General features: G+C 31.7%; 1 protein-coding gene across 1 annotated transcript in view; it reads left to right on the top strand.

The window, feature by feature from the left end:
* The window catches only part of LOC130450708 (uncharacterized), a 47492-nt gene that overhangs the window by 3836 nt on the left and 23842 nt on the right, over positions 1-19814 (top strand). Inside the window, exons 2-3 of the mRNA XM_056789287.1 lie at positions 694-1007; positions 1064-1198. Coding sequence (XP_056645265.1) covers positions 1197-1198 — 2 coding nt within the window. The 5' untranslated portion in view covers positions 694-1007; positions 1064-1196. The remainder of the gene's footprint in view (positions 1-693; positions 1008-1063; positions 1199-19814) is intronic.

Below are 19814 nucleotides of genomic sequence, written 5' to 3'. Positions count from 1 at the left end.
AACTTTTTTATCTATAACGTGATGTTCTCATTTCATTGTAAACAAGCCATAACTACATAATAATTTATCTACCATAATCAAGTTTTATATGAGGTAATGAGAGTTATATGAGATAATTATCTAAACTAAAAGTGTGCATGCTATATTCGTGGTGCCAGAGAAAATAAAGAAAAGTCAATTTTTTAAAATGTTCAGGAAATTACTTAAAATATCAATATAGACTATAAATACGGTCTTATAATAATGAAAATTTCATAATCAGATGCAAATACACTCTTCTTTTTATATTGAGTAACGAAGCTCCAATGACCAAATTTTTATAAAAAATAATTGAAAGAAAGGGGCATAACCATTTTTGAATTTACTAAAAAATAGAATTACCTATCTCATTATTCACATTTTAAACAATAGTATTTAAAATAAATATCAAATTTCCCGAAACAAAAATTCCATTTTTTTAAAAAAAGAAAGACAAAATGCAATATAAAATGCAAAATAAATGGAGAACTGAGACAGTATACTGTGGTTCAGGAACAAAAGTGAGCAGGGGACCTCGCTTTCTGAATGAAACACTTCTGTAATATTCACTTACGTTTGTTTTGAAATTTCCATCTTATCTTTTTCTACTTTTATTTCACGAACATTGTGCTAATGAAAAGTATTTCCCGATTTATCTTTTTTCTTCATTTGCAGTTCGTTCTTTAATATTTTTGGAAGTCATTTCTATTATTTTGATACAGTTGCAACCAGGATGATGAATAGAAACTTCTGTACGCTTCTTTGTTTTTACAATGAGTGCGTGATGTCCATTACACTCCCTAGGAGTATATCCGGGAACCAAAAATTTGTACTTTATTACTTTAAGTGATGTATGGGATCTCGATATAGAGAAATACACTTCTGTTAAGTGAAATAGCGTACAAGTCTTGGGACGGATTTTTGAAATTTTTTAGGTGTGTAAATTTACTTGACATTTGTTGCCATGTTTACCAATATTAAGTTATCAGGTAAGTATCTACATAAAAAATTCATTATACCATAATTATTAAGTTTTTCATTCCAGCAATCTTCCAAATTGACAATAATCGCAGTTTTCTGAATTTCAGTTAACTGAGGAGGCATTAAGTACACTTTTACTGCAACGGAACTCAAATTAATTATTGAATTATCTGTCTGGTCTGATTTACACAGGCAAAATGTAAGTGTATTCCTTTTCAGTGTACATTGTAATAATATGGGCATTCTTATTTTCACTCGTACAAGAGTTTGAAAACAGTATAATCTACTCGGCGTTATTGAGAAGGATTTGAAAAACTGGTACAAACTTGACGCGATTTGCTTTACCCATACGCTAGCTATAGCTTCGTGCCACATAAATCAGTGATCTTGATCCACATCACAGTCATGGACTGTTAAGTTGAATGTCTATAACTGGTTTAGTTTCATGTTTAGTTTGTCTCAACTCATATTGAATCATTGAATCAAGAGGGAAAGAAAGGGACATGTAAATGTAAACAAACGAAAATATTTCGAAAAGGAGATATGCTGACTTTTCGTGTTATGACCGACTTAATTTAAGATCAAAAATTTTGTTTAACATATAAGGACGACTTTTCATAAACAATAATGAGAAAATCTGGAAAATTTTTAAGTAAAGCGCTAAATATTATTTATGCCCTGGACAATTTTTTACACTCTTGTACAGCGCAAGTTATTGAAGTTTTTAAAAATGTTCTAGGAACTCAAATTTTTAAACTCGGCCTACTTTAATTCGTCTACAATTGCTACATTCCTATCTTACCCTTCGTCTACGTCAGTGATATTCTGAAAATTTTCTGAAATGTTATTTATCGTATACACTTTTTCAAGTTTTCTCCCATATGAGATACTCCTTCTCTCTATCGTCTATAGTTTGTAGGTAGCGAGATTTAAAATAAATTAACTAAACAGCGTCATCGTATTATCATAACCTCATTGTTCTACATATCCACAATTCATTCAAAATATGTCAATGTTGCATAAATTTGACCTTTCACTCGCTTTATGAAATGCATCTGAAAAGTAGAGGCTACTCTTAGGACGGTGGGTACGCAGATCCTCATAGTTTCATCATTGGTTTTGTAGAACGAAGCGGTTGGTACTTGGTTTATATTAAGAAATTTGATCCATTTTTCTCAACGTTCCAATCGAAGTGCCTTTGGTTGAAACCTATTATTTAATATCGAGTGGAACCCCAAACATCATTTCTACGACCACTCCCATGTAGGAGCTCCCAGACTTTAACGACGGGGATTAGCTTAGACCAATGCTGAGAAACTGATAATGCCCCAAGCCTGGTTGAAGTCTGGGTAACTTAGCCCCGGCCATTCTATAGTTAGCAAAGCCCGGCTGAAGTCTACGTAACCTAATCTCGGTCATCCTATAGTCGCCGAAGCCTGGCTGAGCTAAGGGTAACTTGACCTCGGCTATTCTATAGTCGTCCAAGCCGGGCTGAACTCTGAGTAACTCGACCTCGGCCATCCTCTAGTCAGCCAGGCTTGGCAGAACTCTGTTTTATTCTAATATCTTAACATTAAAAGTAATAATTTTTTATGCATAAAACACAATAAAAAATAGAATAATAAAAAATAGTATTACTACTTTATATGTTTAATTATTTAACTAATATTTTAAGTACATTAATTAGTAGAGTGCATTAATAGAAATTTGTCATAAAACTATAATTTTATTAAAAATAAAAAAATCTATTTTTTCAATCAATCAGACCCGGTCCAGGCTTGCAAACCAACCGAGGAACATTGTTATCATTCCAGAGTCCACCAAGTGAGGACCAATAATGGCTTCCAAGGTAGGGCCAAAGTTATACATACTTGGCCCAAGTTTGGGCCTATACTGAGCCAATAGTAAAATCCTATATGTGTAGTTCCCAATGACACAAATCTTGAGAGTAGCCCAAAATTATTGCAAATAATGAAACTGTAATTGTACAATGTTATCTGTAGGATTTCAGCCTATCGGTCTAGCGTGTTGACTACGAGTTTACGTTAGCTTCCGAACACTGTTTTAAGTCCAGAACCAGTACTTTGAAGCCCACGTCTAGAATCCGTAGCTATAAGTTCTCGTTGTGGTACCTAGTTTAATGCCTATCCGAACTTTTCACCACCCTTACCGGCGTTCCACAAGGCTCTATTCTGGCCCCACTTCTAAACATCATCTATACGTATGATGCCCTAGTACCTCAAGACCCCGCAGTAAAGGTCCAATTGTATGAGGACGACACCACACTTATCGCTTCCTCCCAAAATATGCACTCTCTCAACATTAAATCCCAAAATCTTCTAAATCAATTTTTGGAGTGGTGCGGGTAATGAAGGGTGACTCTCAATTCCCTCAAGCCATCTTCTTCAAACATCCGATTTCCTTGCGCAAACATTAACCACAAAACCTCCACTTGAGACCTCGGGAATAGAGGCTCGAGATCCACAGAGAAGCCGTCTATCTGGGAGTGAAATTCACTCACACTCTCAGCTGGGCGGCCAATCTGAATGATATTCTGAGCAGAGTATGAAGGCGCTCGGAGGAAACTTTGGACGCACCCACCCCCTCACCTTACTTCATACGTACAAACCATACATCCGCTTCATAATCGAATATAGAGCAAACGTCTACAGCACTTTACCCGATTATCTCCTGATCTGCGAGCAGTTCATACTCAGGTAATTATGGAATAGAATTCAAAATGAAGCCGGTTAATGCGAAATAATTGTGCCACCTTGTTAAACTCAAACATTCATTAACTAAACAGTTAAATACGTGTAAAAGTATTGCTGGTGGTCATGTTGAAATATTTTGTAGTTTAAATTTGATTAATTCAACTTAAAGTTAGTTTTAGATAATATTGCAGTCAGTTATTGCTTTTTTCTTATTAACTAGCGTATAGTATTTTATAAATTTGTAATATACCTTTTCTTCTATAGAAATTATGAGACTATATACGTTAAATTAGTGAGATGTAAATTGTAACTATTTCATCTAATTCGAATGGCGACATCTCCTCTCACATAACTATTTGTCCTTGCTAAAACTAGTTCATACCCAATCATTATCTCAAAAAATAACTGTTTTAGTAACAAAAATATATTTCATTTTTTCAATTTAAGTAGGTATGGATTAGATTTAAAATTATTGTTAATAATGGAAATATTATTTTTTCCTTGATAAATTTTCTTGAGTTTAAGTCTCTTTTTATAAAAAGCAATCTATTCATTAATACAAATCATACAAATTGTTAACGTCAAGTCATAATTTGCGTACCATTGCGTATCATTTTTTTTTGTTGCTCTAAAATCTGGAATTCTCTGTATGTGACCCACCCATTCTTTTGGATCTTATTATTTTGCTTGCTTAGTTTTGCTTCCTTAATATATTGATATATGTTCTATTCCTCTGCTTTGTTAAGAATCCACGTTTCGCCTCCGTAGCTCACTATTGGTGTTATTATTGTTTTGTATAGATGTAGCTTCGCCTTTCTGGAGATTTTTGGAATCTTATTATAGCATCTGTGCTCCCAACTGTTTACTTCACTATTCGTCATCCTTGCTTTTAGTTTTCCTCCCTCGTCACCGTCGTCTTTGATAACCACCCCGAGATATACATAACTTTGAACGTGTTCTAAGATCATTGCCTTTTCTCTGTTCAGTTGTATTGACGAACTTCTCATTGCTCTTTTCCTTTGTGGTGTTGTCATTATCATGAACTGAGATTTATCTTCGTTGGAGGATTACTATATCGTCTGCCTTGTTTTTAGTTCCTCTGTTCAATCCGATTTCACGTACTATCCATTCTAATACTATAATACTATATTGAACAGCGTAGGATAAAGGATCTCCCTGTTTTTGTCTATAATTTTATCTATTTGATGGGATCATAATTTGATTAAGACTAAAATAGATGGAAACGTCAATTGTAACCTATTTCTCTACCGTGTTCAAGTAAGACCTAAAATCAAAAGATTAATCAAGAAAAACATATAAAAAGTTGTAAGAAGTAAAAACTTGATGCAAATACTATTTTCCCTACTCGATTCACCCTGTATAACTCAACCTATTGAATTGTTCAATAAATATTTAGGGAATTGTTATAATTAACTATAAAAGTGGAAGGGTTGATCGATTAAAAAAAATTGTATGAAGTAGGATAAAAAAAAACAGTTCTTTTTAATATTATAAATATCCTTGTTATTTTTACTAATAGCAGCCGGTTCATATTTTAGTTATATATGTTTAAATAATGTATATTCGATTTGAATACCTCGATGTGTTCTATTACATGTCATTCTTATTTAGGTGTTTTTTAAACCATTTTTTTTTCAACACGGATGTTGGTCATTAAATGACTGGAGGCAATGGGTATTCTTCAACAAACAACTTGCTCGTTCTTCGTCTTATAAGGTACCTCATATATTTCTGCAATAGTTGCAGTTGTTTCCAGTAAGTATTCAGCTCTCTTGCGTAAATGAGATGAGCGAAACTCCGTGAAGCAAGTGTCGATTTTTGCCAAAAATACGAGGTGCGCGCGGATTTGAAATCAGTCACACTTTTTGCGGAATATTTGTTTATTTTATGATAAACAGGATTTGTTCACTCGATTTAAAGTGAGATTAAGTACGTTTATTTTAACCGGGTTATAAGCTAGAACTTGATTTGGAGTATTCAATAATAATATTCTTATGTACTCATTTGAAATACGAGAAAGTAAGTAGGTATTTTTATTTTTTTATTTAGTTCGCACTTTTTTATATCATATCTACAGAAGGTATGAACAGTTATATTTTGGTACTTGTAAAATGAATATTCATACAACGAGAGAACAAGGGAGATTTTAAATAATAATGAAAAATACTTGGTAATGAATAAACGCAATTTTGAGTTATAGAAGAGCTTCAGTTAGAAACTCGAAATCTATTGTTATAATATATAGATCATACGAAGTATTTTAAATCTAAAATGTTATTTGATTTTGTTGCATTTTCAAAGGAAAGATTCAATTTTTTTTCTGATCATATTAAGCGGATGGGATAACAGGTTTTTCGACATGAAAGTGAAACATCTAAAGAAACGATTACAGCGTTCCTAGTAAAAGGAAAATGAAGTAATCCTTAGTAGGAAGTACATACAGAAGTTTGAAGGACACCAGACTTTTCCGTATTTTGTGTACTTTATATTTGAGTTTTCCGATTTCAACAAACTGTAACAAGTTTTCTAAACACTTCTCCAGCTTTCTGGCGTTTTATTATGTAATTTAATATATTGACAGTTTTTTTTCATTCAATATTCATACTAGTAGTAGTGAATGCATTATCAGCAAAATTATTTTTTCGTAACAAATGAGTTAACTAAATTAGCCAGAACTTGTTTCGGCATACATATTTTCGAAAGTTTATTCTGTAGTTTTTGTATAGTTTTATTTTTGATTTTAGTTTGAGTTGCACTACTAGTGTTTAGTGCTCTCGTTTTGCTTCAAAATGATACTTTAAGTTGTAAAAGTCCAATAAGTAAGACAGGGTTGCATATTATCACCAATACTTTTTAATATATATTCGGAAGTAATAATCCAGAAAGCACAAGCAAAAGAGGAAGCGGGTTTAATAACATAAGATATGCTGACGACACTGTCTTAATAGCGTAGAATATAGAAGACCTTTAAAGAATTACAGAAAAGATGAGGAGTCAGCGAGCAGTATGGGCTACACACTAAATACATACACTTCTTGAAAATGCAAGATCATAATACACAGTTAAAAATTGGAAAAGTACAGAAATACAAATATCTGGGGACTTATATTAGTTCGAGAAATGACAGCACTGAAGAGATAAAAGTAAGAAGTGAAATTACTCGCAGTGCATTTTATAAAATGAAAAACTTCTTTCGATGTCAAAACTTGAATAACGAATTGAAAAAGATAATGATAAAATGTTACATATACTCTATCTTTCTGTACGGAATGGAGGCAGCTACTTTAAACAAAGCAATAATGAAAAAACTAGAAGCCTTTGAAATGTGGATATTGGGAAGAATATTACGAATATCATAGACAGATAGAATCGCAAATGAAGAAGTTTTACGCAAAATGGCAAAACAAAGAGAATTATTGACTACCATAAAAGCTCGCAAATTAGAATACTTCGGTCATGTAAAAGGGGACAACGATACGAATTCCAGAGATTGATTATGCAGGGAAAGATAGAGGGAAAGGGAAGAAAGAAAGACGACGAAGAATATCATGAGTGCGAAAGTTAAGGGAGTTGTTTAACTGCACATCAAACTAATTGTTTGGAGCAGCTGTGAATAAAATACAAATAGTCATGATGGTTGCCGCCCTTCGTCCGAAGATGACACTTTAAGAAGAAAAGGATTGAAAACTCATTTTTTATTGTTGAATTTCGGATAAATTTTGCATTTGACGGGTAGAAAATAATTGAAAACTACCCCAAAACTTATTTTTATGAACAAATCTCAAAAATGTGGAGAACGTTTTATACGCAAACTATATGGAATGACATTTTCCATAAAATTGTCTTGAATTATTTTTTGGCCTCAAAAAATTATAACTGTTATACGGCATATTAAACAAATTACAAAACCATGGAGAAATATCAATTTTTTAACTTTTCCTCAATCATATTTACAAAGAGTAACAAGTAATCACAGAAAAGTTACTTTTTTGAATAAATTGATTGTAACTGATAGTAACATTTATATTTTTGAAAAATGTTATCGACCATAATTGAGTTTTTACCAAAAAATGTTGGAATGACAGATTTTTTCCAATTTGTGCTCAAAAAGTAGTTCTTACTAGTAGTAGAAGCAGCTTATTAAGCCCAGGCGTTTACTGCCGAGGTAATGTAATATGATAAAAAAAAAACATAATAAAGCCTATTACTCCAATATATTTTTCCCTGAGCTGTAAACATATTACAAAAATTCATTTGATGAAACGTTGTATATTTATGTTTATAATTTTCAAATAATTTAAAAGCCATAGACTGCAAATATCTCAGTTTTTATTGCAAATACGTTGAAAGTGATTCCAAGCAAGTTTTATTCTCTACATTAGGGTTTCTCAGAAACTTTGACTTATAAAAATGTTGGAATGAGATTTTTTTTCAATTTTCGGTTATCAGCTGAGACAATTTCTGCCCAGGCGTTGTAATCTAGTCAAAACAAATAATGAAGCCTTCTACTCCAATAAAATATATTTTTCCTTCAGGTGTGAACATAATACGGAAATTCAATTAATGAAACTTTATATATTTATGTATAATTTTCAAATAGTTTAAAAGCCATGCACATTCTAGTTTATTCGTTAGACTGCAAATATCTCAGTTTTTATTGTAAATTCTTTAAAAGTGATTCCAAGTAATTTGAATAAAGTTTTATTCTCTACATTAGGGCTTCTCTTAAACTTTGAACTGAGATCAGGTAGATCATCTATCAGTTGAGTGTGGATCCTAACCTAGAATCAAATTAGATCAGAGTTTCCTAACGGCGTGCTCAATTTTTGGTGCTAATTTCAAATTTAAAACATGATAAAGTTGGAATTTAAATTATGAACTGAACTGGGCTATTGAACAGTTTCCGTTCGGAATATAACTGAAAGAAGGAATATCACTGAATACGTTTTCCAAATATTTCTAGAAGTCTTTACGATTGTGATGTTGAGTTTTTTAAGTTTTAGCACTACATCATACCCACAATTTTTCCCTTTCTTAGTGCTCCCTACTGTTCTGTCGAATTTTTCCATATGTTAACTAGAAATCAGGATAGTTTAATTGTTCTAAAAAATAGAACACTGGATCGAGTATAGGGAACAAACCTGCTAATGAATCGTCTTTGTGGATCATTTTTCCTAGAGCTGTACCCAACTACTTAGATAAGGAAAAATTAATTGCACTTTTCGAAAAGCTGTTTTTTTCGTCGAATGATTTTTTTTTATTTTTTCATTTCATTCCATTCCACACTATCCCCTAAATCCAACACAATTCCAAACCTGCAGCGAAAAATTTTCTCTTCCTCCCCTATCAGGGCCAAACCTATAATATTCCTCATTCTACATGTATAGAAACAATCCAACGATCTTTCCATCTTTGTCTTTGTCTTTGGCCTCAGTTAAAGTATACATAAATGGAACTCAGTTGGGTTGAACAATTAATATTAAATTGGACTCCACCAGCTTTTTAACGAACGTTAAAAGTGAATAAAAGAAAAGGTGAAAAAGCTTGGAACGTCTTATGAATTAAATTAATAGTAACTAAACCAACTATCCCCAAATTGATATTTATAGCCGAGAACAGTTTACCTTCAGTCTCTGACGACAATAACTTGGTTATCGAAACGCGCGTCAGACAGTGTAATCGTGAGGGTTGGTGTAGTGGTGGTGTAAACAGTGTATTCAGTATGAATATCGCCAGAAATTCCAACTTAGTAAAGGTTTCAGCAAATAATAAATTCATTTCAAGAAGAAATAAAATTCGTATTAACTGCGTATCCAAGAAAGTATAACGAAAAAAAAAACAGTTATAAATTGAAAACAAATTAGATTTATTTATATATTAAAGGTAAGGTTGGGATTTATCTATGGAAATCCGGGATGGTTGCAGCTCTCAACTGAATTCCCAGTTGTTGAAGATGGTTTTGATGTAGTGGTGCACGGGTTCATTCCTTGATTGAAGCTAATTCCAACCTGGTAGCTGTAGAACTGGAAAAAAATAATAATAAGGAAATTACTTAAGAATGAATGCATATAACTGTGTAGAAATATATATTATTCTACCGTTCTGTTTCCTAAAATTAATAGAAAATACGGGAACTAAGGTAATTATGAAAGAATTAAAATTTTGTAAGCACTATATATAAAAATCACAGTTGAGAATATATCAGAAAAACTAGCAACGAATATAAGAAACAGTGTCACTACAAATTTACAGAAATTTACTATGATTTTAACCTTAATTGGACGTTATAAAATGTAGATAGAAGGCGTTTTAGAATCGACACGAAATTTTATCGATTTTTTTTAATAGGAGTGACTACTGAGCCATAATAAGTGAACAAAGGAATATTCAAAATATTGACATTGAAAAACGTGACACGCTGAATGGCATGTTATAGCTTCTTTAGTAAACTTGTAACAATATTCTAAAGTTCACTGCGGTTGTTTAGCTTGTGTTACTTTTTTATTAATATTGTTATCAATTTCAAACTTTACTGCTACAACATTAATTTAAAATCAAAGAAAAAACCGGAATACTTGTATTTGGAACGGGTTAGGCGCCAACATTTGACATACTGGTCCACATATAAATTACACGAAGGTATCTCCAAGAATAATAGATGTGATATTAACGTTGCCTTAATTTTTTTTTAATTTTCAGTTTCCTGCTAGTTCACACGTAAATTTATTTCGTATGATTCCAACTGTACTTAATATGTAATAATATGTTTTTATTTTCTTTATTCATGAATAATGAAAGTAACAAATTATCAGAAATCAATTAATAAGCATTCTGAAATACAAAATGGCCACATTCATCCAAGGTAATATAAAATATTGCTAAGGGCGATTCTCTATTAGAGTTAATGATAAGAAAATAATTATAAGACGTTAATACATTATAATGCGTTAAATTTTTTCTAATAAACGAGTTAGGATGTTCTTTATTTTGATAGAACCTTTGCATTATTATGAATGGATACAAAAACTAGTATCTTTTAGAGCAGTTAAAACCTATAGTGATGAGAGAGACAAGTTGGGGCTTTGATTTTGATCTTGCAGAAAATACTAAACCAAGACCAAGACCACTAAGGAGCATACGTAAACTTCAAAACGTAAGTGAAAAATATGGTTAGATATAAACCAAGAGAAAAGACAAATAATAATTGTCTACAGGAAAATAACAATCTGGAACTAACAAAGACAGGATAGTGTCAAGTAATGCTTCATCTTATGTGCCTGAGTAAACTATTGATAATTGAAAGGGGTTACATACACCAATATAAAATAGTTCAAATACTAGTATTTCCCATAGCAGAGAAAATTAGTTCGAGTCCCTTGGACTGCAACTAAGATTGTATTTGTATATAGTTGTATATAGTTTGTATTTAGTGAATAGTAAAATTAAGCAACAAGATAGGAGTATAACATTATACTTGCCAGCAATAAGACAAACCTCGTATTTCTGATAACCTAGTATGGAGCAGAATTGCAAACGATGAAAGCATAGGATACATGAAAGTGGATGAGTTTGATATGTACCGCTGGAGAGACACATAGAGTACATGCTATATTAAAAGGCGCAAGCGGTTAGGGATGTATAGGAACATGGAAGATGGATCAAAAGAAGGCACTAAACCAAATAGTGAAGTTGCTCATACTACCTTCTCCTTAAGAAAGTAGAATAAAATATCATATTTGCTTATTTTTTATAAACGAATCTTGTTACAAAAAATCTCTTTACTTCCCCTTTCATAGTGGATAACCTAAACCTACTTACAAAATATTGTTATTAAAAAAATTTCTAAAATATCATATATGGCATAAAATTGTCGCGGATCGTGCGTTCGGGTAAAATGTTTGTTTACGCTTTAATAAACGAATAAATGTCTGTAATTTATTTATACATAACGGTATGAATTTAAAATGCGGTTCGACAAAAAAAAACAGTCCAATGCAGAGTTCTTTAGTTCAAGTTCGCGATCTTATCGGGTGTTTTGTCCTCTCTTCAGCTTTCTTCAACATGTGCTCGGTTTACTTGAATGATAAATGAATTACATGCGGCGAAGTTACTGTTCATAGTTCGGTGTCGGTTCAATTTTGTGGACGATTAGCAGTAAATGTGTTTTAATAATTATACTTTTTCATACTGAATGATACAAAGGTAATTTTCATTCATTATATATATTTTTATTCAATCCTGGTGAATTTTTTCTCAAAGGTTTCTGAATGTAGCAAATTCGTGAATTTTCAAACAACGATGTATTATTTTAATTGTGGGAAATCCCTTTGTTTCCTTTCAATTCAAAAGTAAGCAATCAATCATCTAATATAGACGCTGTCTACATAGGGCAGACCTCTCAATATTTAGCATATCAAAAAAACATAAGCTCAATTATGAAGATTCAAAAATTGTTGGAACGGAATCTAATAAACGAAAAAGAGAATTTTTAGAAATGGTTCACATTCATTAGAACGAAAAAGCTATAAATGATAGAAAAGACCTAAATTATTTAAGTAGAATTTTTAGCTCCATTTTGTAAATTCTAATAAATCTACAAATAATTTGATTGATTAAGTACTGGTACATATTTGAGATCTAAAGACTGAAGAAAAAATTAATTCTTCTTATTAGAACAAATTCCTATTTTGACTTTATTCTTATTTTGATGTCTACGAGGTAGGTAATTTATTGATTAAGATAAATACGCAAATTATCAGTGTCAATATCATATTTTAATAAAGATTAGTCGAAACGTCAATTTATATCTATCTTTTAAAAATTATTAGAAAAAACTAATTTTGAAATAGAAAAGGCCTAAAATCAAGAACATCTAGAAACAGAAACATCAAAAGGTATAAGAAATAAGAAATTGAAGAAATATCCTATAAATATATATCTGATAAATTGTCTTGTTTTTAAATCTGATTAAAAATCAGATTTTAAAAAAGGGGAAAATATAGACGCTGCGATCTATTTCGGTCTTTTTTTAATTAGAAGACACCTCAACCAAGGCGATTAATCAATACAAACCTGTGAAAAGGTCTAAAAATAGAAAATTTAACGAAGCGTAAATCTATTTTGAAAAAACATTTTTGTTGATATGGTGTTTCTTATGTGGAACGTTTTTTTGTAATGAACTTAACACCAAAACGAAAGTAAAATGTGAAAAAATAGCTGCAGCTATTAAAGTTTTTATCACAATATTGGACATAACAATCAGAAAATTAGTTCTTTTTGACTGTTATACTCTGTTTTTCTCTCATTAATTGTAAGCAGTACCAAGCAATTTAGAAAATATCATATAAGCTTGAAGTACAATTGTTTTTTTCGTATCTTTAATAAGAACAGACAATTTTTCAACTTTAAAATATGATCACACTATCAATTCACATTAAAAATTTTATTTGAAGGATTAAAATCTCTTCAATCCACTGACTGTGTTGTCCACAATACCAATGTTTCCACAAATGTTATTAAAAACGATCTTTCCTTTTCCTGAAGTCATTATACCGTTTCTATTGTGCCCAAAATTATTAAAATAAAACACCTGCAAATTCTTACTTTATCTATGTTGCTATAATCTATAGTTATGATATATCACTATCGGTTAATGAATTAGACTTCTTTCTATTAGTTTTCCAAATATAATCTCCTATAGTGATGAAAAAAAAAACATCAAGATTGTATTTACTACAGTAGTTCAATACTAATGATGCTAATAATCCAATGGGTTATATAATCTACTGGTTCTTGAACGGGCCATTTTTGGGCCTTGCACACACGAGGATGTTATATCACGTTCAGAAAAACGCAGAGTTGGAAAAGACTGCTTAACAGGATTAAAGATAAAAGTTCATCAAAAGAAGTCATACTTACATGAAAGTACCACCACATTTTCTGTCTTCTCTGCCTCGCTTTGTAACTACGATATAACAACCAAAAACAAGTTAACTCTTTAAACTTAATTGTTTCACTGAATTTGAACGAGTAAAACTGCAACATTTAACACCTTCGTGTGTACATAGCCTTATCTGCCGAACTACATTCTCATTTTGAAAGTAACTTTGGCCAACCAGCCTACTTTGTAATGTTTTTGTTACCAATATATTAAGAGTAAAATAGTAGTGATGGAACTTTTGCATTATCATGAATGGATACTAAGTACAATTTCTAAATTTTAGAGCAGCTAAATTTCAATTTCAATTTTCCATACACTGCCGAATACGTTCGTAAAAAGGCCTATATACAAGTTGGGGCTTCGATCTTGATCTTGAGACAAAGACCAAGACCAAGATCAACTTCAAGTATATGTAAACTTGAAACCGTAAATGAAAATGTGGTTAGATATTAACGAAGAGAAAACAAAAATAATAATTGTCTACAGGAAAATAACAATCTGTAACTAACAAAGACATGACAGTGTCAAATATTGTTTCATGTTATGTGCCTGGGTAAACTAATGATAATTGAAAGGGGTTACATACATAAAAAGTCTGCTTGACAGGATTCAAGATAATAGTTCATCAAAAGAAGTTATATTTATATAAAAGTACCACTACATTTTCTGTCTTTACTGCCCTATCTATGATATAACCACAATACACAAGTTAACTGCTCAGACTTCATTGTTTGACTGAATTTGGTCTAGCAGAACCGCAACATCTAACGCCCTCGTGTGTACATAGCCTTATCTACCAAACCTCATTCTCATTTTGAAAGTTGAAAGTAACCAACCTACGTTTTTGTTACCAACCTATTACGAGTAAAACAGTAGTTATTGTTTTGTTTCAAATTTATCAATAAATTTCTAATGGTTCCTCTTAAAAAAATGCTTTTAACGCCAAGTAAATTATATAGAAATAAAATTTGATGCCGTTAAATATATTTGAATAATCAGGAACCGTTACGTAAGAAGCGAGGTATAATTAGTTATACTTATTAATTATGTAGGTATCATTGTTTTCATGAAGTTAATTATCAAAAATAATTTTGGTAAATTCATATCACACCGTAAAGACGATTAATGCACTGATTACTCCCTTTGGAAGAGGGTTAAAAGAACTTAGCTCTAAATATCCCTCCTACACGAAGTAAAAACGGCAAAAATCCAACAGAAAGTGGACGCTTCCGTTGAATACTTAAAACAAAATCCCGATGAAATGCATGTAGATGGCTAGATAACTACTAAATCCGAGAAAATATTATTGGCTACAACAAAAGATGTTTATAAATACAACAAAAATAACATATAAAATAAGCTTCTGACTTGATAAGAAGTTACATAATAAACAAATTAAGTAGGAAAAATATAGTAAAGCTTTACTACTCTAATTCATCATTTAGGCTGAAACATATTTCTACCTTTGGGAAAAAGAAATACCCGGAATCACAAAGGTATTTGAGAACGTGTTGGTAGGAAGAATAAACCATATAATTTCCCAAAAAATTGCAATAGAGAAATTATTCAGCGAAATTTTCTCAACTATATTTTTGGACATCGATAAAGCGTTACACAAGGTGTGGTCCAAAGTTCTCATAATGAAACTCTAAGAGAATATATTTTCTGCAGTAGCTAAAATCCGCTAGTCATAGTTATACCAGCGAATACTCAAAGTTAAAATTGAAAATGATTACTCGAGCTCAAAGTAATAAACGTTGTGGTTCCACAAGGTAGTGCTCTTGAGCTACTACTATACCTATAAGATTCCAGTATGAGAAAACATAATATTAGTTATATTTGCTGTTGACACAATGGGTCTAGTAGTAGAGGCAATTATAGAAGAAACTACAGCGAAGCCACAAAATTTAGTAAATAATATATGTTCAATGCTTAATGTGATGCGCAACCTTGTACAATACAATCTTATTCACTTGGTAATGCAAGGCAAAATAATAGGTTGGCACACAACGTCGTGGTCAAAAAACCTCCTTCAATGGTTCGGGAAAATAACAACAATTCCGCGCAGTAGTAAATAAAGTAATAATAGTCAAAAATGATGGCCAACATGGGAGTTAACAATCGATACAATTACGGCACTCGAAGAAGACGAAAACGCTAAAAAAGTGATGCATGAAATTAAATGGAAATAAATCAATCCACATTAACTTAAACCCTAATAAGAAGAATAGCAGGATATTTGGGTTTGGATTATGTTAAAAGTAAAAATAGGTACACACTCGCCGCTTGCCATTAACAAAGAATTGGTCAATGTTCAGTGTTTGGAACTGCTGTACGTAAGGCATGTAACGATGGTATTATTCGAACAAACAAGATCACCTGAAATGATTCAGAACCAAATATTAAGAAAAATTTCAGGTGGTATATTTAGAATGATAAATTAAAAAAGTCGCACCTAGAGACATCTCAGCTTCGAAGTGCTCCAGCTTCTAGATCCAGACAATATTAGATTTATTTGGTTGTTTGATTCTAGTCTTTATACTCACATTTAATAATATGTCGGGAGCTTGAAGACTGAACTGAGATATCGTGACTTAAGAGACTCTAAAAGGAACCAAACTATTGGCAGGTTTTACCTTAAGGTAACATTGTTCTTTGTTGGAAAAACTGGAATTATGAGAATGAGAAATATTTTGTGGCGAATACAGAATTGTCTTGAGGAAATATTATTATATATATTACATTACAATCTTCTCCACTGGCCTCCCTTAATGATTTTGACACACTACTAAATTGCCCATGTGTGTTTCTACATTACATACAAGTACTACAGTACGCACGAAAAAGTTGTATGTTGATGTTTATTCATGTCAATTTCAAAGTTGTAAGAAGCTAGTTAATAAGGAGCGGGCATATCTATTAACTAGATACTCCAGGATATCAGCTTACAAAAATTATTCATTTTGAAGCACATGTGACTAATTCATCAAATGTGCTTATAATAAGAAAATTGAAGGAAGTTCCTCTTAAAAAAATGTTACAAAAAATAATGAATACCAGAGACTATGAACGTCGACATTAAAACCCAATGCAGGACCGGTTTATACGCCTGATCGTGTGTGATCGACTTAATTAAAGATTGTAAATATGAAAAAAGTAAATTTGTTAGTTCATCATGCATTGTTAATAATTGGTGATATAATATTGACATAAATAATTCTATATTTATTCAAAAATATGTTTAATAACCCTGATTATATAATGGATATGAACATTGAAACTGAAACTCTGAGATAAAAAAAGTAAATCTCATTAATACATATACACTACCGATCAAAGTTTTTGTGCGCCCTATAGTTTACGTGATACATAACAAATAAAAACAATACGATCGATTTTGATATCCATATTTTGAAGAGCATTTATCAATAAGAATATAGTAAAAATAAAACAGTCTATAATTCTTACATATTCAAATTTTGGATTCAAACATATAATCCCCTTTTGCTTTTATTATTTCGGTGTATAATTTTGGCATTTTTTTTTTAACAATTTCGTCAAATAATCATCATCTATTTAGTTCCATTTGATTTTCAGGATATTTCAAAGATGTGGAATGAAAGTATGACTTTCCTGTCCAATTTATCAAACAAAAACTAAATCGGGTTAAGGTCGAGCGACTATGACGGCCAAATCATCACTTTCAGTACATTCTTTTAAATTCTCTTCGCACAGCTTCGAAGAATACTTGACATCGTTAAGTGCTGGAAGATGAATTTTCTATCAATCAGGCGCTGCCCAGAATGTACTACATTTTCCTCCAATATTTTTTATAGCCTTCTTTCTCCAAAATGCCTCCAATTTTCCCCAGGTCTCCAGTTACCCTTCCTCCAAAACATCCCCAAATCATCAGCGAACCTCCACCGTGTTTTACAGTCGGGATCACAGATGGATTTGTCATCCGTTCTTCAATTGACGTGCGCACAAACACTTTTATCTTAGACCCAAAAATATCAAACTTCAACTCTTCACTTCATAAAACTCTCTTCCACTCTTTGTGCGTCCAATTTTTATGTTCTTTAGCCCACTGTAACATCTTAATTTTATTTTGACGTTTCAAAAGAGGCAGGTCACTAGATTCATTGATCTGAGCTGCTATCTTTGAGCTCGTGAGTCGTGGATCGTTTACTGATCAATACAATACATTTATCTTTAGCGATTGTGGTTTCTCGAAGCCATCCTGAACGTTTTCTGTCGTCAAAGCTCCTGGTGGATGCATATTTTTCCATGTTGTAGTCCACAGTACATCGAGGTACTTTTTACTTGACGGCAACGGTACGGTTACCTTTGTTTAGACTATTGAGACTTGCGTATAATGCACGAGTTTCAACCGATAACCTATTGGTTTAACCCATTTTAAAACTGACGTCTGAATTTGAGAGAACGAGAAAAAGTATGAATCACAGTATATTCTTGCGCCTCACAGGTCTAACTAGGACTAAACTACAATTATAAACACCGAAGAAAGATTAATTCAAAGTCAAATAATATCTAATAATAAATTCAGGTACTTGAAAAAGTTTTAGGTGTCGAACTTCCGATAAAATATAAACATGTACTCGTATAAACAAATAACGGACACTATTATTTTTGGTTTATAAGATATCGTTTCTTTTCACAATGTAAAAGAGAAATTTGTTAAAGTGTATTATTTCGAAATTTAATGATTGGATTATGGGGTGGGAAAAAACATATATATATATATATATATATATATATATATATATATATATATATATATAGATATTTTTGGGTTTGCTGACAAAAATTTATGCTTATTTTCTAATACTAGGTAGAAACTAACTTATTTAATGTACCCAAGGTCTTAATAGACAATGAACAAAAACTATGTTTAAAAGAATACAAATAACTACCCAGAGTGAGATTCTGCTCAGCATTCAGGAAAGGGTCAGAGTTAAAGTATTTTTTGCTCTCAACTCTTTTATTGAAAAGTAGATGAAATCAACTCAAAAGTATATTAGGACCACTCTTTACATTTATAAATGAATATAATTAAGTATAGTTAAATCATAAATCAATAGATCACTAACAGCTCTGAGCAAAGCGTACAAAAGCTTTCAGAATGAGATGAAATTTTGAAGAAATGATGAAAATGCAAAATAAAATGGAATCGTTGAAGGAATGGAAGAAGTAATAAAAAAAGGCGAAGGAATATGCAATTCTATACGAACAGTGTAAAATGAAAAGATGATCTAATGCAATGATCTACTCGCTTTAAATGTGTATAGGAGATTAGGTTTTAATTAGAATGATTCTTAAGATCAAGAGGGCTACGACCGTGACAATCAAGCACAAAGGAAATTTAAAAAAAATGAACAAAAATATATTTTTGGGTGCTAAGCAATAGCCCAAATTAGACTCAGCCCAAACTTTTTTTCTTTAGGTATATCATTATGTGAAAAGTACATGTTTGGAAATAGACCGAAATCGATTTTTTGTAACCAAAATAATTGCTGAAATATTAAAGATATTGGACAACATTGGATGTTATTAGAAAACCTGAAGGGTTATACTTGAACACTTAAAAAAGTGAGATATGTAAAACTCATTTACTGGTACGTATCTCTAATGATTCGTTGATTGTTACGGTATTTTTTATTCGGCAGATACGAACCCAATTGTTCGCCATTTTGTATTTGAGAATCCAATTGTACATAACAAAATGATTTACTTCATGTCCTTATCACCTGGGGCTTCATGTTTCCCGAAATATCTAAAAGTGACTCATTTTTATTGTTTGTTTTTGGAATAATTGACAAACAGTATTGTATAGTGTATTTTAAAAAGTTGTTTAAAATAGAAGTTGATAAATAATTTACTGACTGTAGGCAGTCAAGAGAATATTTATAAATAGTTTTTCGTATGCCTGCCTGGGTATCATAGGGACAATAACAACCTGCTCCACCACAACATTAGATGCTCTACTAATCTTGCCTCTCCTTCACATTATAGTGAATAAGCAAGCGAACAAGCAAGCAGCTACTCCCACAGGCTGATGTAGACAGAAAAATTAGAGTCAGGAAAGCTGACTAGTCACCTAAGACAAACCATTGGGCCAA

Source organism: Diorhabda sublineata, chromosome X (genome assembly GCF_026230105.1).
Source record: "Diorhabda sublineata isolate icDioSubl1.1 chromosome X, icDioSubl1.1, whole genome shotgun sequence".
Taxonomy (NCBI): domain Eukaryota; kingdom Metazoa; phylum Arthropoda; class Insecta; order Coleoptera; family Chrysomelidae; genus Diorhabda; species Diorhabda sublineata.
This window is presented reverse-complemented; position numbering and strand designations above follow the sequence as displayed.